The following is a 20,669-nucleotide window of genomic DNA, read 5'->3' as shown; positions in this document are numbered from 1 at the left end:
CAATCCGAGGTTTATTCCGAAGGTTCCGTCGGATTTCCACCTTAATGAGCCTGTGGTTTTGCGTTCCTTCTTCCCACATCCGAGCACAGCAGCTGAGAGATCATTACATTCCTTAGATCTCAAACAATGCTTGAAATTTTACATCGATAAAACAAAAGCGTTCAGGAAGTCTAACCAGCTGTTTGTAGCTTACAGCAGACCTAGGAAGGGTCTCTCACTTACTAAGCAGAGCATCTCCAGATGGATTTCTGCGGCCTTCTCTTTCTGCTGTGAACAAGCAGGACAGCCACTACGCTCTAAAGTGCGAGCCCACTCCACGAGAGCTATGTCCACTTTAATGGCACTCTTTGCAGGGGTGCCAGTCATTGACATTTGCAGAGCGGCAACATGGAAGTCGCCACATACCTTCACTAGGCATTACTGCCTGGACACGGAGCTGATGAAAGATGCAGCAGTGGGACAAGCAGTATTACGCCATCTATTTCACTGAGGTGAGTCTTCTTTCGTCCCTCCACCCTTCTCTGGGATGCACATTTCTTTGCTAATACTTGTTATTGGTGTCTATTGGCTATTACTAGTCACATGATATGTTATTATCTAATGACTTGTATATACTGTACCATCAGAAATGTGCATTCTGCATTGCTAGCTACTCTGATTCAGGCATGTGAATCTACGAAAGACACCCATAATACTGGATAAGAAATGTGTTACTTACCTGTAACTGCAGTTATCCAGTATTGGTGTCTTTCATAGATTCTATCACAAAAAAGGAGCTCAGAGGGAAAAGAAAGACCAGGGTTGCCCTCCACTCAAAGAACATCAATACCAATGAAACCCTGTGCCTTACCGCAAAACAACTTAGTATTAGTGTTTACAGCTTGGCAGTATCCTCTTAACCTCATATTTTATTGGATACCTACTGTGATGCATTCAACAATTTTTGAACACAGTTATATTTTTTTTTAAACCGGGGGAAGAAAAATTGGTATATTGATTACCGTCTCCGGACAATCGCACGGAACACCACAAAAATGCAGAACTAAATCGTCTGCACAGTGCTGACACCAAAGAAATGTGATAACTAAAGATGTGTCAAAGCAAGTTCTGCAGAGAGAAAAATCATCTGCCAGAAAAAATGTGTGGCGAAAAGAATGACACCTCACGGGAACACCACCCGTGGGGCACCTGGCAAAACCTCACCAGACTAGGCCCCTTTTCTCATCATTGGTCGTCATTCAATTCAAAGAATAATGAAACAAATGTGTCCAAACAGAAACCAAACAGAAAAGTGTAAGTGCACGGATAGCAGAACCGTTGGAGCTGCTGGTGACAATATAGTGTGATTAAAATCAACAGGCACACCTATTCGCAACCTTTTATTCCTAATGTATAGGTGTGAACCATTGAATTAAAAAGGCTGGTAGCTAAACTCGCATACCATTACCTATCGCTTTCATAGATTTACATGCAACCCTCCTGCGTCCCCTGGAAGGACTCGCCTATTTCTCTCAGTGACACGCCTACTTAGCTTAGTGCGTACGAAAATCTGAGGGTCTGAGGCTCCTGCCAGGAGGGTTCTAGAGGGAGGTGACAGCTGATTGGTTCTTCTCTAGAGTTTTTACAAAAGGACCTAGATATGTTACTAAGGTGAGGCCTTTTGGCCTACTATTCTCTATATGTCTATAGGACATTACTTATTTATATACCGGGGACTCCCATCTCGACGACGGGGAATGATTCAGGCATGTGAATCTATGAAAGACACCAATACTGGATAACTGCAGTTACAGGTAAGTAACACATTTCTTCCCTGGTCTTACTAGCCATCTTTGGGTCACCCCCTGTCCCTGGCGCACCTTCAGGCCCCATAGAGGGGGTAGGGGCTCGGATCGGGATTTCGCCGGTGGGTTCGTCCTCTGCACCGGTTGAGTACCCTGACTTCGGTCCTGGAGTCGATGCGATGTCAGGACATGGCCCGGAGGGCCACCCTACTCGCACGTTCAAGCCTTCCATGTCGTCTCCGCTCAGCTCCCTGAGCCGACGCGACTCCGAGTCAACTCCGTTCCTCTCCGCAGGTTCCCACCTCGGTGGAGGTTGCGTCGACGCTGGTCCGACGCCGGACGGACGAGGCTTCTTTGGGGGAGCATAGACGTTGAGACTACGCCGTCTCAACGTCGATCAACACCGGTGCCATCTCCAGTTATTCATCGGTTGGTGGAGGATGTGGAGAACAAAACTGAGGAGGCCCCACGGGTTGTTTTGCTGTCCCTCTGTGCAGGATCCCATGCACTGGCAGTGCCCTGGATGTCCACGGGCTGTAGTGCCCCCACATTTTGGTGTAAGGATTAGCCTCATGCCGTCCGCAACGGATGACTTGTTGCCATCTCGAATGGTGGCTAGTGCGGCTTTTGCGAGGGTGGTTAGGAGGGCTATGGAAATTTTCCAAGTGCAGCAACCCTCAGTCTCTCTGCCCTCTGATCCATTGCTGGATTTACTCCACCAGGGCACTGTGGAAATGGGGCACGTGTTGCTCTTTGGTGAGTCGCTATACGGCACTCTTGTGGGGACTTGGGCGAGGCCCTCTTCGGGGGACCTGGTGGATCGTGCTATTGCACATCGAAATCGCCCTGCTGACCCTGTCTGTTTGTCCCTCATCCTAGGGTTCAAGTGCTGGTAATTCAGGCGGCTTCAGTCTTGCTGCCTTCTGCCCTTCCTCCATTACTCCCTCCCACTTGGGAGTCTTGATGGTTGGATTTGTGTGTCCGCCATGTATTTGTGTCCACCAGTGCAGGCCTTCAATCCCTGAACACATCTTGCATGTTTGCACGTTCTACTTCTGCCCTTTGGGACTCGGTTGAGCGCCTCCTTCCCTCTCTTCCGGAGGGTCCTCAGACTGACCTGGATCGGTTGCTTCGTGTTGGCCTGGAAATGGCGTTATTTTTAATTCAGTCGGCCATGGACACCACTGATTCGGTGGGTCGAGCTATGGCCTGGTCAGTTCCTCTGCGTCGCCATGCCTGGCTGCGCGATGGCTGTTTCCCTGGCAATGTCCAAGAGCGTCTTAGGGTTTTGCCCTTTGATGGGGCCACTTTGTTCGACAGACATGCTGACTCAAAGTTTCATGTCTCAGTTTCCACGAGTTCCATGGTTTATAGTCCTTGTTGTGGACTTTGGCTTTGAGTTGCAGTATTGTTACTGCTTTTTCTGGTTCTCTGTTTCTGGGTTCAAGATGTTATTACCCAGATGGACTGTGCAGCTTTTTGCAGTCTTGTCCTTCTTTTGCTACAGCTGGCAAGCTATTTCTGCATTTCTTTTTGAGCCCTCTCCCTAAGCTCGTCTCAGGAGGTGTCCCTTGCTTTTATAGGGATGTGCCGTTACCTTTGTGGGGTACTTGTTGGCTATTGTATAGCTGCTCTTCCTGGCATGGGAAGTTTTGAAGGCTCCTGCGGAGTCTTCTTCGGAATTATTATTTTCTATCTTTACTGCGGGTCTCCTGATTCATCCCACTCTTCCTACTGTGGTAGGACATCCCCTCTGATGAGACCCGCGGGTTTGGTGTGGCTCTCTCCTGGGGTTTCTGGGTTGTCGTCTATGGTTTGTCTGTAGCTCTCTCCTGCCTCTGTGGAGGCACTTTTCCCCCAAAGTGTTGTTTGGGTTTCTGCTATGCCTGGCTCTCCATCGCGTGTTATTTCAGCTTCGCTGTGCTCTTTCTGCCTGTTGGCATGTGCCCCTAGCCGGCATGTTGTTCTGTTCTGTTCCGGAACAGTTTCTTCTGTGTGGATTCGAAATGTGTGTACACACAGGATATGTTCGCTGTCACAGGGTGCCGGCACAGTTCCTTGTGCCCGTGTCTTGGCTGCTTTCTATTCTGGTCCATTCCTGGTGTGAGGAAGTACTTACGTCTTCTCTCATGGCTCGGGCCCGTGGTGCTTTTGTCTATAGGCAGTGGAATGTCCGCCAGCTACGTCACTGCTGTGTGTTGCCTTGTGTTCTATTTCCATCTGTACTTCCCTGTCTGAGCAGAGACGGACACTGTTTCAGAAGGATCGGCGGTCTCAGGGACAGATGGAGTTCTGTGAACCAATGCTGTCTCGGCCAAGTTGGGGCTATTAAAATTAGAGTACAAGGCTCCGCCTTCATCTTCCTGAGGACTCTGGGAAGCATCGGGAATGGCGGAAAGGCGTACGCAAAGACGTTGCGCCATGCGATGGAAAATGCATTCCCTAGAGACCCTGACTGGGGATGCCAACTTGCGAAGTGTGGGCATTTGGCGTTCATCCTCGTCGCAAAGAGATCGATCCGTGGCGTGCCCCATCTGAAGAAGATTTGGTTCAGGATCTTCTGCTCTAGTTCCCACTCGTGTGAAGATGTCCTCTGCCTGCTCAACGAGTCGGCGAGCACATTGTCCGTGTCTGGGACATATTCCGCCCGCAGGGCTACCTTGTTTGTTATAAGCAAGTTCCAGATTTTCTGCGACTCGCGAGAGAGTGTCAGCGAGCGCGTCACTCCCTGTTTGTTGAGATAGTGCATCGTCGTAGTGTTGTCTGTCCTGAGTAGCACTAGGGAGTTTTTGATCCTTGGTAGGAAAGACTGCAGGGCCAGGAAGACTGCTCTCAGCTCGAGCAGATTGATATGGAGCTTTTTCTCTGCAGCTGACCATTTTCTCCACTTATCTGCAGCTTCTGCAGAAAGGCTCCCCACCCTTCTAAGGAGGCATCCGTTGTAATGACATGAGGAGCTGCTGGAAGCAGGAATGTCAATCCTTGAGACAGGTTTTGTGATGACATCCACCATCGCAAAGCCTTGACCATCCGAATAGTCACCTTTATGCGGTCGTCGAATGACCCCGTACATTGGACCCACTGCCTGGAAAGTGCCTCTTGCAGAGGGCGCATCCGCAGACGGCAATGAGGGATTAAAAGGATGCACGATGACATCATCCCCAAAAGGGACTTGAAGAGGCGGACCGTCAACACTTTCTTCGAGGCCACTCCAGAGGCTAGTGCTAGGAGTTTGGTTCTCCTCTCTTGCGATGGGAACGCTCTTGCAGAGCGTGTACCCAGGGTTGCACCTAAAAATGTGATTGTTTGAGAAGGTCGCAGATTCGATTTCTCCTGGTTGAGCGTGAGACCCAGGTGTTTGAAGAGACTCAGACAGGTGTTGGAAGACCTGGACGCATCTTCGAAGGATGGTGCCTTGATTAGCCAGTCGTCCAGATATGGGAAGACTTGATGACGGTGCTGTCTGAGGTATGTTTCCACTGGGGAAAGACATTTTGTGAAGATGCAGGTGCAGACTTGAGTCCAAAGGGCAGGACGGGGAACTGTCAATGCCTGCCCGCTACTGCAAATCTCAAGTACTTTTTTGTGATTTTTGTGAATTGGTATATGGAAGTAAGCGCCCTGTAAGTCCAGTGACGCCATGAAATCTCCCTCCTCCAAAACATGTAAGACTTCTTGTATCGTTACCATGCGAAACGACTGCTTCTTCAGGAATTTTTTGAGGGCCCTGAGGTCTAGGATCGGCCTCCATTTTTTTCCTTTTTTCTGGATTAGAAAGAATCGGGAATAAAACCCTTTTCCCCACTGTGATTGTGGCACCCTCTCTATTGCTCCCTTCTGGAGCATGACTGAGATTTCTCGTAGAAGCAGCTATATGTTCTTGTGATGCATTGGGCGAGGTGGGGTTTGTGGAGGAGTGTCTACGAATTCCATTGAATGGCCGAATTGTATTACATGAAGGACCCAGCGGTCCATAGTAATCATCCTCCAATTTTGTAGAAAGTGGGTAAGTTTTCCTCCAATTTTTAATAAGTGAGATGAGGTCCGGACTGGCTGAATAAACAAGTCATTGTCTTTGTCCGCTATTTCTCCTTTGTCCTTTACCCCGAAAGGACGACTTTCCATACGAGGATTGTTGGCCTTGTTGTTGCTGGCGTTGCTGGTACTGTGATCTACTCTGGTTGAAAGAGCAAGAGGATCTGTATTGGAAACTTCCTTTGTAGGAAGATTGACCCCTTCCTCTGTTTCCTCGAAAGGACTGATTTTTATATTGGATTGTGCCCAGGGCCCTTGCAGTGTCAGTGACCTTTTTAATATTTTGTAATGCCTCGTCAATTTTGGAGCCAAATAGAAGTTGGCCGTCATATGGCATATCAAGAACCTTTGATTGCACCTCAGGACGGAATGAGGTCGCTTTCAGCCATCCTTGGCGCCTCAACACCGCTGCTCCAGCTAGTTGGCGGAATCCTGTCATAGCGACATCCATTGCACAGTCTATAATTTCTGATGCTGATGTTTGACCCTCCAGAAGAATTGCCTTCACCTCCTCTTTGGATGCATCAGGCAATTCAGACAGATATGGGGCTATATCCGCCCACAATTTTATATTGTAACGCCCAAGAAGCGCTAAGGCATTTGCCGCTTTGACAGGCATTGCCGACATTGAGGAAAATCGTTTTCCGATGTTGTCCAATTTCCTTCCCTCTTTATCTGGCGGAGCAGATAAAGGCGATGAGGGATTCCTGGAATTCTTCTGCGCCGCCTGTGTCACCACTGAGTCAGGTTTAGGATCACCTGTCAGATAGGCCGGTGCCGTATTTGGAGCTTTGTATTTCTTGTCCAAACGAGGGACCACTGGCGAAACAGATGCGGGATTTTGCATAATTTGAACCCCCTGCGTCCAAACATACTCAATAATAGGAATTGACCTCGTTGATTTCTTGAGAGGTTCCTTGAAATCGTACAGGAAACAGTCCTGCTCCTGTGAATCCATTGTAATTTGGAAGAGTTTAGCGACCCTTTCTACCACATTATGGAAACCACCGATGTCAAACGGCGGAGAATCCCAGGTTGCGGGCACTGGAGATGCTGGGGAAGGTATAACGTAATCCTCCCACTCCTCATGGACAGATTGATCGTCCTGCAATTCACCTTCCTCTTGTTGTGCCTCGTCTTCTTCTTCATCAGAAGACTGAGGACTTGGCAAATGCACCGTTTCTTTCTGAATAGATAAAGGCGGTGGTCGCGGTCTTGGAGATGGAGCTGCCATTGAAATTGGAGGAGCTGGAGATTCTGGGAACCTCTGCTTGTAATCCTGGATGAGGTAACGCAGATCCGTAACTAGGGATGCTGGAAGACAGACCATAGGTGTAGGCGGTAGATGAACTACCTCTTCCTGAGCATCCTCCTCATCTGAGCTCTGGCATTTGACATTCAGCTCTGAGGGGCTAGTTGCCATCTGGAACATATCCCCGTCATCAGAATCCTCATCTTGAAGGAGACATGCTGGTGGTAAAAGTTGCACACGGCTAGGAGAAGTTAACACCGGCGTCAGCGTCCTTTTCGTGATCTTTAGACGCACAGAAGCTGTTTGAAATCCAGAATCACTCAGCGTCAACGGGCCCACGACGGTGTGATCCCCGACAGAGTAGTGCTGACAGTTGTCATAGCCTGTGAACCTGTTGTCGATAGGGTCGTCATCGACGGTATAGATGCCGCCATCGACAGTGTCGTTGTCGATGGCATAGATGTTGCCGTTGACGGTGCAGTCGTCGACGGTGTCTTCGTCAACGGCGCCTTCGTCGACGGTGATGATCTCGTCGTCGACGCCGTCGTCGGCGAGGCAATCGTCGGTGGGATCTTGGGCGCCGACTATGATCTCTTAATAGCTATCGTAGATGATAAAGCCTTACCCGCCGTCGACGATGGGGTCGTCGTTGTCGATGAAGATAATGACGACGATGCCGTCGTCGTCGAGGGATCCGTTCGTCTCGAGGAAGGCGGCGAGCTGTCTGTTGACGGTCTTCTCGATGACTTTGGCAGGAAAAGGGAGGAGCGAGATGGGGCGGAAGTTCTTGAGGTCGGTGGGGTCCGCTGTTGGTTTCTTCAGGAGGGCGCTGAGCTCGGCGTGCTTCCAGCTATCCGGGAAGGTGGCGGTGTGGAAGGAGGTGTTGATGATGTCCCAGAGTTGGGGTGCGATGATGGAGTCAGCCTTGTTGAAGACGTGGTGGGGGCAGGGGTCGGTTGGGGATGCGGAGTGGATGGTGTTCATCGTGCGGGTGGTGTCTTCTGTGCTGACCGGGGTCCAGTTGCAGAGGGTGGTGGTGGCGGGCGTTGGTTCGGAGGTTGGGTGCGTGGTCTGTGCGCCGAAGCTGTTGTGTATGTCGGTGATCTTGCGGTGGAAGAACGAGGCGAGTGAGTCGCAGAGGTCTTGTGAGGGAGTGATGTCGTTGTTTCCGGCGCTGGGGTTGGAGAACTCTTTGACGATGCTGAAGAGTTCCTTGCTGTCGTGGGCGTTGTTGTCCAGTCGTTCTTTGAGTGCTGTCTTCTTGGTGGCGCGGATCAGCTGGTGGTGCTTGCGGGTGGCGTGCTTGAGGGCGGTCATGTCGTCTGTGGTCTGGTCGTGGCGCCAGGCTTTCTCGAGGGTGCAGCAGTTCTTCTTGGAGTCCTTGAACCAGGGGGTTTTCTTGCTGCCGGCTCTGCTGGGAGGGTTCTTTAGTGGTGCGAGGTCGTCATCGCAGGCGGTCAGCCACTGTGTGAGGTTGCTGGCTGCTTCGTTGGGGTCCGTTGTGCTGGTGGGAGGGTTCTGGCTGAGGGAGGCAGTGAGCTGCTCGGCGGTGATCTTGCTCCAGCTCCGGCGAGGAACCTGTTGCGGGTGGTGGTGGCTCGTGGTTCTTCTGAAGCTGAAGTGGACGCAGCTGTGATCAGTCCAATGAAGTCCGGTGGAGTGGCTGAAGGAGATGTGCTTGCTGGATGAGAAGACGGGGTCAAGCGTGTGGCCGGAGTAGTGGGTGGGGGTGTTCACCAGTTGCTTGAGTCCGAGATTGGTGAGGTTGTCCAGCAGGGTGGTGGTGTTGCTGTCATTGTTGTTCTCCAGGTGGAAGTTGAGGTCTCCTAGGAGTATGTAGTCAGCGGAGGGGAGGGCGTGCGGGCTGATTAAGTCTGCGATGTCTTCGCTGAATTGTGTGCGTGGTCCCGGGGGTCTGTAGATGAGGGTGCCTCTGAGGGTTGTCTTGGGGTCGGTGTGTATCTGGAAGTGGAGGTGTTCGGCGGTGGTGGAGGTGTTTGGCGGCGGTGAAGGTGTCGTCGGAGTTGGTCGAGATGCGGATGGTGTTCTTGTGTACGATGGCGATGCCTCCTCACGTCTGGTTGACGCGGTCCCTCCGGTGATCTTGTATCCGTCCAGGATGGCTGTGGCGATGTCGGGCGCTGAGGAGGCGTTCATCCAGGTTTCTGTGAGGAAGGCGACGTCTGGTGCTGTTGTGTCGAGCAGGTTCCAGAGTTCGACGGCGTGTCTGTGGACGGAGCGGGTGTTGAGCAGGATGAACTTGAGGTGGTTGTCACTGGGGCTCGGCTTGGCGGGAGCCGTGCAGGTCCGGAGGCAGGTGAACTTGCAGGCTTGGCAGGTGAAGGGTTCGTGGGTGCGTTTCGGGCTGGCTCGGTAGCAGGCGGGGATCCGGCCGGCATTGAGGGTGGCAGCGTCGTACGTCCATCGTGTGGGCTGGCCTCTTCGGGGGCCAGGGGTCCTGGTGCTGGGCGCGGTCCAGGCGCGGACGGGCGTAGACGGGCTTGCCTTTGGCGCGCCTTCGGCGCACCCGCTGCGCGTGCCCGCTGCACGTCCGTGCGGTCTCCATTTAAGGCCAAGTGGGAGGGAGGGGCAGCTGGGAGGCGGGAGCGGGTTGGACACAGAAAAAAAGGGGGCGGGGCCGCGATGTCACGGCGGCGGGAAGGGGGGAGCGGGGGCCACACCAGGGGGGGGGGGGGCAACGAACCAGGAAACAGAGGCAAATATACAAAACAAGATACAAAATACAGCAGAGGCAAGAGCAAGCAATACCAGGGCCAGGAGGGAAAAAACGGCAAAACGGCACTATGAGCAGCAGCGAGGGGGCACAGACACAGCTGGAGGGCCGTGCGGCGCGGAGGTGTCCTGAGGTTACACGACTGACCACCCTGTGCAGGAGTAGTGACCACACCAGTGAAAAAGCAACATTACTTGCAATAGAGTCGTGGAAAGCTTTATCAAGATGAAAATCTCAACAAGAGTAAAGAAATAACCATAGGAGCAAGAGACCCTAGCAATCGTTTTCAATGACGCTATACTTCTAACCAAACATACACAACTGTCAGGAAATGGATGCAGATAATATTTTAAGTTCCTACACAAGACAATATTGAGATGGTGTCAAGTACCATGAAACAAATTTTGTCTGCACATTGTAGCATTGTAGTATTTTTCTAACTAATTCTTTAAATCTCTAGCTGTTAAGGGTTACATAACTCTAAAAGTGGTAACCCTGGAAGACAGTAGGACAGTATGAGAAGAATTTAGAGTTTGATCAGTGCAGGATATCCACCAAACTGAATATATTGTCAGTCGATTTTAACTAGGACAGAAGTGACAGCTGCGTCCTGCATTCACCAAACTCTTAATCAAACCCTTAATTTGTAATGGTAGGAAAATGTAAAAAAAAACAAAAAAACTTACATTTGTACATGCTCTTCTAGTTGCTTTACGGTTTTCTCTGTTCCAGAGGTTACAGTTGAGATCTCATGAAATTTCTGAGATACGGCAATTACTTCTCGTTCCTTGTCATCCAACATATTTTTTAAGTCATGTATACAGCGTTCGGACTGGATGTGTATTTCCTCAGTTTCTTGCATCTGTAAGATTGAAATAAAATTTTAAAAAAAGTCAAACAATACAATACCAGTCACTTGTTTTCATACTACTGCTTGTGTCAGGAAATTAATCTTTGTGTTATGTTCACCCTTCTGGACTGATGCTGTTGGTTTTTCTACTCTGAAAGTGCAGTGAGACCAGCTTACCAGACCTCAGGGGCTGTACCCTGACCTTAAACTCTATATGTTGTATTGGCTTATACCCAATAAGTATTAAGCTAACATACTATAAGTCCCTAGTAAATGGTATCCAGGGACTGTAAAGCAGACGGCCACACCAGGGACTGCTGACTGAATTGTGCCACCCTGAGTGTGACAGATATATAACCTGCTTCCTTGTTTGATCTGAAGACTGGAAGGGCAGTGTTCAACTGCTAACTCAACTTTGCACATAAAGTCATGGCAAATTCAGGTCTTCTTTATTTAACATACATAGGTGACCCCTAAAGCAGGCATAGTGAGACTTAAGGCAGGGTTTTATATATTTTAAAGTGGAATGTGTGTTTTTACATGTTCCATCAGTAAAAACCCACAACTCTGTTTTTTACTGTGGAAAAGGCTAGAAGTCTCAATAGTGACTGCAGAGTGGCCAGTTGCCACAACAGCCCTGTAAACGTCTGACTGGGACTACCAAAGTTGATACTGTAAGGTATCAAACAACTCGGTACATTAACCCAGACGTATTGCCCAAATCGAAATTAATGTAACTTGTTGCAATATCTTTTATGAAGTTGTCACTATGTGGTCATAAATACCCTGTGCCCCTCCGCGGCTGCACATGGGGTTTTTCCTTGAGACTGCTTTGTGCCCTCCTGACGAGACCTGCAAATGACTCCCAGGAAAGAAAACTATGGCATCCTGTGCAGGAGGCAGGTGTTGGCCCAAAAGGTGAGCTTCAAAGATGAAGCGTCCTTTGAAGAGCAAATCGGTAACACTACAGAGAGGGGCTGCCCTATTGTTTAAGTAGACAGGCTGGCACTCTGAAAGTAAAGGGGAAACCAGTTGCCAAACCGGTTTTCCAGGGACGCGTAGCTCCTTTGGTAGATGGGCTAGGGTGCTCATTACGCCAAGAGAGGGGTACTGACGTTTTGGAAGTGGGCAGAACGGTGCATCCTGGTATAGCTAAATGCCACACTTTGCAGGACGTGGTCATCGGGTAGGAGGGAACCTAGTAGCCCATTGGGTACTGACTGTGTCCACCCTAAAGGCATTTTATGGGCATTACCAGGGCACCCAGAACTCCTATCTCGATGGACTGGAGAAGAGGACCAAAGAAGGACTGCGGGCTGCACCAAGGAACCGGCAAAGAGGCTGCACAGTCATGGACTGCACCTGTTGAATCTTGAGGCTAGCAAAGGAGAAGGGACTGTGCCTGATGCATCCTGCTCGTGGAGACGACATTTCCATTGTCCAGCCAAAGCAAGAGACTCCAAGGATCAGTTGGCTGACCCATTGGTCACAGCACAACAGCTTAAGGAGCCTGCTGGGGCGAGTTGGTAGCCCAAATCTTGAAGCTCCCGTTTCTTGTCACCGTACAGCACCAAAGAACAGGCCCCGATGCTCAAAGCTGCAACCAAGTCTGCTGGATCCAGGAGAGTCACCTGAGGAAGGGTTCTGCAGTAACCACGAAACCGGGAGACTGGTAGCCCAGTGAGAACTGGACTTTCACAGGGACCGAGAGTTATTCGATGATTATCAACCCCTGTGGCACGGACCACCTCACTAAATTTGTGGACCTACGAGTAGTCGCACGAAGAACCTTTTGACTGCATAGCATTCACAGCATCTTTGAGCATCTTTCAGCATCCTGTATCGCTTGCAACAGGACAACTTCCATAGGAACATATAGCAAAGCAATAAAAGTGCCTGGAACTTCCTGAAGACTGCTTCTTCCTCCAAGGTAACTGTTTCTGTGGACCTTGCTGGTCCCCCTCACTGACGCCCTGCCAGAGTTGGTCACCAACTAAAATAACTCATAGGAACCGAGATGATACTTACCCAGGTTTTTCTCGGTAAAATTAATTGAATTTGCCAATGCTTTTTCATGGTTAACTGAAAAAGTGTCTCCGGAGCCCTCTGGGGGATTTTTATCATTTTGATATCTAAAAATATGTAAAACTACAATCTATTTTTAAAAATTGGTGTTGGATTTCTTGAATGTCTTATGTATTTCTTCAATTGTTTTGGTAATGTTTAAATGGTAAACACTTTGTGCAAGCCTTGCTTCTATGTGCCACAGCTATCTAGGATTGAGCTTAAGTTTTAACAAACGAAACCTACTGGTCTTAAAGGGATTGGTAAGTGTATTACACAGCGAGGTCCAACACCCTCACCATGTAATACACCCCATTTCCCCTTGGCTTAGAAAAATAGAACCAAAAATATTTACTGAAAAAAGCATACATACATCTTTTTTATTGTACTGCTGTAATTCAGGCTATCCCCCCCCCCTCCCCTTCCCGGGTGTTCTTAAAGCTATAGTTTACATGTCAAAATTAATGGACGTCCCTGGGAACAGCTCTGGTTGCTCCTTGGACCACGGGGTCCCGCAGGAATCGTAAATAGGATCCAGGTGTGCACCACCACTACAAGCCGAGTTAATGGATTACTGGCCAAGGTGATGATCTCCACTGCCCATAATGTCTAAACCATAGGGCTCCTTTTGCATGCTATGGCTGAACTCAAGGACCGCGATGCATCTGGTGTCATAAGACTCCGCCATCCACTGAGGAGCCAAAGGCCACACTCCTTCTTATGCGATCATGGGAAGCCACTGACCAGATGCCTCAAAGAACATTTACTACCATGAGGACTTGCATAGGGGATTGTCTTGCTTCTCCTCCCACCAGCTGACATTCTTGGAATGCAACTCAATCAAATGTGGAGACGGCTCCCTGCTAGGGGAGTTCGCCTCTTGGACTTGGAATGTTTACCTAATCGCATACTGCAGATACCTCAAGTTTTTCAGGGGGTGTGGGGTGCTAGTTGTAATTATATCTTTTGCATTCCCTTGAGATTCAGTCACGACTGTGAACCGGTGCCCGCGGTAATGGCATGCAGTAATGATCCAGGGTAATGCACCGTCTTTTGTCTTTATATGCAGGAGAACTGTCTTCTTATTTCTACCAGGTATGGAACTGTCCTAATGGCTATTCTTCAGCCGCACAAATATATCTTTCCTTATTTGGAGTTACGACAGGAATGGGTGCGGATGCGGTCCTCAGACCTGATGTTCCCCCTAATGCCAGAGGGGCTTCATACCCCCACATACAGGGACCTGGCAGCGATTTTTCTATTGCATTTATTGTTAATGTTTCTTTTCATTTTTGCTGAGGTTTGAGAGGATGGGATGGAAGGGACATGGTGGCGGCTTTTTAATATTTTGTTCTGATGGGCTTTCTGACATCACTGTATTTACAGATGGCACTAGATTGTGATATATTCACTTACGGGTACTCAAGGGGACACAGGACACGATAGGGCAAATGGTGCTTTCAATGAGATAATGTTTTTCCCTTTAACACAATGATGATCACCATTGGAACCTGGAACGTTAAAGGTCTTAATTCCCCTCAAAAGCGCCAAAAGGTATGGAAGTATATTATTGATCATCACCTTTACATAGTGGCTTGCAAGAGACGTACTTAGCCAGAGCTAAGGACACACGCCTCCGACACAAGCACCACCCACTGATATACAGAGCCTCAGCACCTACAAAACATAGAGGGGTGGCGATTCTATTTCATTCATTCATAAAATTCCAACCTCTAGATGTCCAGCAAGACAAAGATGGTCGCTGGATTATGGTCAAGGGTCGGCTGATGGGGAAAATTTGCACCTTCATAACGGTATATGCCACTAAAACCCGGGCAGACTATTTTCTTAAAAACGCTAATGGGGAAAATACTAGATTTTGTGGAGGGGATGTTATTACTCATTGTCGATTTCAATTTGATCTGGCAGAAAGATCTAGATAGAACACTCCCACATTGCTCAGAAACGGGCTCCTTCTCCACTGACACTCAACAGCACTTCCACCACATGGGCCATTTGGACGCCTGGAGTGCTCTTTAGCCTCATTCTCGAGACTACACCTTTTATTTTGTAAATATTCCTGACTTGATTATATTTTCATAAGCCAATCTTTAATGGGCGTCGTACAAGAGGCTAAAATATTCCCTCTTTCAGTGCCAGATCACAGCCTACTTTCAATATGTTTGTCCTGGAGCTGTAATGCCTCGACTACTCCCAGGTGGTACTTCCTGACCTTGCTTGCGCGGGACAAGGTACAAGGTATCCTGCACTAAGCTAAGACAAACCTTTACTGAATTTTTTGACATTAATAAACTGGAGGATACCTCGGAATATACCACCTGGGACACGTTTAAAGCAGTCTTCCGAGGGAAATGCATTGCCCTTAACTCGGCGCTAAATGCGCAACGCACCAGGGAGAGGGAACTGCTGGAGAAGGAAGGGGCTTCTATTGAACATGCCCACAAATTGAATCCCACAAGGCAGACTCTTCGCACTCTGACGGCGCTCTGGGGTAAACTTCGAGCTATTTAGAACAATAGGGCAGAATTCACTCTCCTCAAACTGCGACCCTTATCTTACTGCCAGGGCAACAAGATTGTCAAACACCTTTCTAGGCAACTTAAAGACAAACAAGAGAGTACATTGGTGGTATACAGGGCTCCGATGTGGAGCTCACACATAGAGATGAGGAAAAGGCTCATTTTATAAAACCCTTTATACTAGAGATCGATTAGATTCAGACGCCCAATGGGATTATCTACACTTCCCTAAGGTCTCCCCTGAATGGAATGATTTACTCACCACCCCCATCACCTCCGAAGACGTCAACGCTGCTATTAAAGCCCTTAAGCCCCACAAAGCTCCGGGACAGGACGGCTATGCCACCCTGTTCTATAAAACATTTGCCCCTGACATAAGCCCACATCTCACGCGGCTCTTTAACAAGATGGCTGAAGAGGGCGAGATCACCGGCTCCATGTCTGAGGCCATGATCTCTGTTATACCCAAACCAGGGAAGGATCCCCATGTATGCGCCTCATACTGGCCTATTACTCTGCTTAATCTTGACGGGAAACTCTACTCCTCCATAATAGCAAAGCGATTGAACGATCTCATGCCTGATCTTATACACCCAGACCAATCGGGTTTATTAAGGGTCGACAAACGCATGATAATACCCGCCGAATTGTACATCTAATAGAGAAGGCATTAGACGTCAAATCCCTGCTGTACTGGTTGGGCTTGACGCTGAGAAATCCTGCAACAGGGTGGATTGGGCATTCTTATTTAATACGCTCACGGCCTTCGGATTTGCACCTACATTTTTTACTATGATTCGAGCTAATTATTTTCAACCCCAACCTAAAGTTGTGGTCAATGGAGTGCACTCACCCTCTTTCTTCCACTCTAGAGGCACCAGACAGGGGTGTCCCCTTTCACCTCTACTTTTCGCCCTTAGCATTGAGCCATTGGTGATGGCGAGTAGAGCCAATCCTGATATCCAAAGGATACCATTCAGTGTGGACTCACATAAAATTTCTCTGTTTGCGGACGATGTCCTCTTGTCACTCTCCGACCCTGCCGCATCTCTCCCTCCTTTACAACTGGAACTTCAGCGGCTTTAAAATAAATCTTGGCAAATCGTATATCCTTAACATTAAACTTCCGCACACAGAAATCCGCAGGCTCCAGTCTCTCACTTCCCTCCAATGGACAACTTCCTCTATACAGTACCTGGGAGTCCAATTAACACCTAGGTTAGAGGGGCTCTACGCTACTAACTTACCCCCCATTCTTACTTGTATCCAATCTGAACTCACAAAGTGGAAACCTCTTTTTCGATCTTGCCTGGGCCGGATACACACTGTTAAAATGACACTCCTTCCTAAGCTTCTTTATTTATTTCAGGCCATACCCATTGAATTGGAAAATGACTTCTTTCGGCGAGTTAAAACCACAATTTTGCACTTCATTTGGCAAGGGGGACGTGCCCGCTTCTCTTTCTCCGTACTGAGTTGCTCTCGAGCGGATGGTGGAGTGGGACTCCCAGATATAGCACTATATTATAAAGCTGCGCAATTGAGAGTACTGATTGAGTGGTCAAAAAGGGAATCTGATAAACATTGGTTACATATGGATTGTAATGTGACAGAATGGACTATCTGGGATTTGGTATGGCGCCCCCAAAAGGATAGACCCAAGAATGCATACATTAGCACCCCCACATGCACCACCTTGAAAGTATGGGATTTAGTCGCGGGAGATGACAGATGGACCTCTTTTCCCTCGCCATTTACACCCATCCATTTTAACCCCACATTCCCGCTGGGCTTATATGAGGGGCCTTTTGACGCTTGGAGGGAGGGAGGGTGCCTCGCTCTGACACACTTTTTTCATAATTTTGATCCCCTGACGTTTGACAACTGCAAGCAGGAATATGGCCTAGAGAATGCAGAACGATACCACTACACTCAGTTAATGTACTGGGCCCTTACACCTCAGGTAAGAGAGGCGGATACCCATCCTCCTACAAGATTTAAGTCCTTCCTCGCCAAGACTGCTCTATGAAAGGGGTGATTTCATTTATATATAACATCCTACTCACTACCACATTCTCTCCATGATATATGTATATGTGGAAGGGAACAACTACAGCGCGCTTTTTCCGAAGACGAATGGGCACATCTAAGGACCGGCATACGCGATTCAATCATTCCATAGAGCTCCGGGAGGCTCATCTTAAGACCATGATGGATTGGTATCTCAATCCGTCCAGGGTTAAGTAGATCTTTCCCAACACTTCCAATAGATGCTGGAGTGGTTGCGGGCTTCAGGGGGACTTTCAGCACATCTGGTGGGACTGCCCGACTATACGCCCCTTTTGTGAAGAAATACTCACACACATCAAAGACTTGTTGGGATACCCCATTCCAAACACCATGGCAGGTGTCCTTTTGGGACTTCGCGACCCAATCCTGGAGCACCAGACCGGAGCAGATAAGGCAATCATGTGGCTCTGTCTGGGTGCGGCGAAGGTTACCCTTGCAGCCGCCTGGAAGAGGAGGGAATCTCCAGCAATCTCACTTTGGCATTCTCGATTATGGAAATGACTCAGCCTGGAACGAATAACAGATATTTTTAGAGATAATTTCAAGAATTTTGAATTTAAGTGGGGCCCATTAGTTACCTTCCTCTCTCGTGGATTATCATTGACTGTCTGTCATTCTTCCGTCAGAGCCCATCACCTCTTTCAATTCTGAGTTCCCTTCTATTAACACAAGTTGACTAAGCTGGTTTAATATTGCTGCCACCGTTGTAGGGGAGGGCGGGTTTTCTTTGTTACTCCTTGGTTGGGAGTTGCTTTTTATGTGTTTTTAGTACGCTTCCTTTGGCACCTTTTGGTTGGGAAGGTTTTGAGCAATTGCTGTCACAAAAGGATGATGGGACATCCACTCAACTCGTTTAATTTCACACAAGGATTATAAAGGTCTGCCCGAAGGCCCACTACTTTCAAAAACTGTACCCTTCATTTAAGCAGTTCCATGAGACTGGGGCAGGGTCACTTTTTAGCACTGTGTAACTATGTACAATTTTCGTCCTGTCGAAACTTGCAACATTCCCTGTGCGGTGTGAAATTATGGTAATAACCTATGATGTACTTTGAAATACTTTCGCTAAAAATATGTTTGAAGAAAAAAAAAAAAGAAGGCTAGAGGACTAAAAGTTCATTTGTTTAGAAAACAATGCAATAAAACATACAAAAATGACTTAATGCCAAGGAAGGGTCTAAGAAGTCAAGGATGCGGTAATGATATTTTTTAGATGGCAAATTTGTTTAAAATTGTTAACATTGCATAAACACAACAGCAGTTTTGGTCTTTCATAATAGGAAGGCTTACCTTGCATTTGAGCTTTTCAATTTCGGTCTGTAAACGTAGTTTTTCCTCTTCCAGGCTGTTTCTATTTTGTGTTGTAACCTCGAGTGAGGCTTCAGACATGGATAATTTTTTCAGCGCATCCACAAGTTCCTGCTGCACTTTTCTCAATTCGGCCTAGTAAGTATTATGTTGCACAGTCATTATCTTGATTTATCTTCGAGACTTTTTCACATACAGATAAACAATGTAGGTCTTGAAATAATCTTTTGTGTCAGGTGCACTGCAAACATATACAATGCTAAAGCATTACAACATGGATGACGTATAGGATAAAGTACCCCCTGCCGTACATTAGGAGGATATTGCAAGTCACTGAGGAATTCAATAACCAGATAAAGGAACAGACCCAAAGGCTGTGTTCCTTCATATGGTTATGGAACTCAGAGGTGACTTGCAATTTCATCATCATGTACGGCAGGGGCACTTAATTCCCTATTATACATGGTCACACCATCATCCTTCCCACAAACCACTTAAAACCTTGGTGCGTACATCTTTCAAATAAAATAGAGGGCATGTTTCCAAACAAAGAATAAAAAAAGACTCTAGTGCAAAAATAAACATTAAAAAAGCTGTTAGATATTTGTTGCAAAAAGATATTAGAATCCGTTTAACACAAATTAGTCTTTTCAAAGAGATGCAGCAGACAGATTCAAACTTTTCTATAATTACACAATGTAAGTAAAAACTGAACACACTGCCATAAATATCTTTCTTCTTGTCAATGTACAGATAGAAAAACAGAGCATAAAGAAAGGCAATGTCTTTCGTTCTCTAAACAGATGAGCTAATTTTGCTCGGTGACCTGTTCTGGCCTGACTTTCCCCTGGCTGCTGGCTCTGGCAACATACATTGGGATGTCAGAAGTTAACTGTAGTAAGTTAATACAGTTGAGTTCCAAAGACATTTCTTTATAATCGGCGACTGGGTGTCCAAAATGTCGTTGATTATAAAGAAATGAGAGACACGTTTTTATACAGGGATTGTAGAATCCCATGTATTATGTGATTATAAATTCCAACATATAACCACTTACAGCATATGTGGGGGCAGACAGCCTGAGAAAAACAGTAGACAGTCATGTGCAGTTTGTGGGGAAGTGGCTACTTAGTACAGAAAAGCCTTTATCAATTCTTGCTCTTTGTTTTTTAAATATACGCACATATGTCAACAAGCTCTGGAAAAGTCAAGAGTTCTAGCTTCGTTTAGGTGCATGCAATTGTTGTAAGCAATGAAATTACAGATTCCACAGTTACTCATGAATGGGCTTAGTGTCTGTTGCCTGTGGTACCACAAAGTGCATGACTACATAGATAGGCATTGTTCTTATCACTTCCATGTGTAAAGCTAGGCACAAAAAGGCAAAATTATGTTGCACATGGGGACTGCCACTACAAATTACTAAATGGTTGTCCTGTGTGAATCGCACTTCCAACAGACTAATAGCTAAATGTGACAGACTCACAGAATGAAACTATGCAATTGAGCAAGTGCATCCAGCCAGCACCAGCCAACAACCTCTGTGTTTATTTAAATTCGAGCACCATTAAACCACTGGCCACAAATGTACGGGTAAGGGGACCTCTGCTACTGTAAGGGATAATGTCACAAAACCAACTAGAAAATCAGAATCATAACAGGTTTTTTCATGAATGTTGCAAGCAAACCGTTGGTTGAAACTACCTGACCTAATACACATAAGGTCATAAACCCATTATTTCAAAAATCCCCACATAGAACAAGTACTGCTAATGTCAACAGGTCTGGCTCATAACTAAAAGTTCTTGTTACAGTAATGATGAGATTAGGCAATGAACGAGTCAAAATACATGCCATCTCTCACTCATACTTGCACTCACACATCCACTGAGTCATTCTTGCATTCACTCTATTACCCATCATCAAGAAAGCAGACGAAGTCAGAAATGTATGGAAGATAAATTAAAAGTATAAACTTAGCAAAAAAGTATTCTGCTGCCTAAACTTGGCAGGCATATGATGCAATAAAAAG

At 47.4% G+C, this 20,669-nt stretch overlaps 1 protein-coding gene across 10 annotated transcripts in view; it reads right to left on the bottom strand.

Moving 5' to 3' along the window:
* The window catches only part of ANKRD26 (ankyrin repeat domain 26), a 1,096,841-nt gene that overhangs the window by 416,869 nt on the left and 659,303 nt on the right, over positions 1-20,669 (bottom strand). For all 10 annotated transcript variants that reach the window (XM_078674324.1, XM_078674330.1, XM_078674326.1 and 7 more), the window contains 2 exons: positions 18,620-18,772; positions 10,492-10,667 (listed from right to left, as the gene is read on the bottom strand). In XM_078674324.1, coding sequence (XP_078530450.1) covers positions 10,492-10,667; positions 18,620-18,772 — 329 coding nt within the window. The remainder of the gene's footprint in view (positions 1-10,491; positions 10,668-18,619; positions 18,773-20,669) is intronic.

This window comes from Lissotriton helveticus, chromosome 1_1 (assembly GCF_964261635.1).
Source record: "Lissotriton helveticus chromosome 1_1, aLisHel1.1, whole genome shotgun sequence".
In the NCBI taxonomy this organism is placed as follows: Eukaryota; Metazoa; Chordata; class Amphibia; order Caudata; family Salamandridae; genus Lissotriton; species Lissotriton helveticus.
Note: the sequence above shows the minus strand (reverse complement) of the source record. Positions and strands in the feature narration are given on the sequence as shown.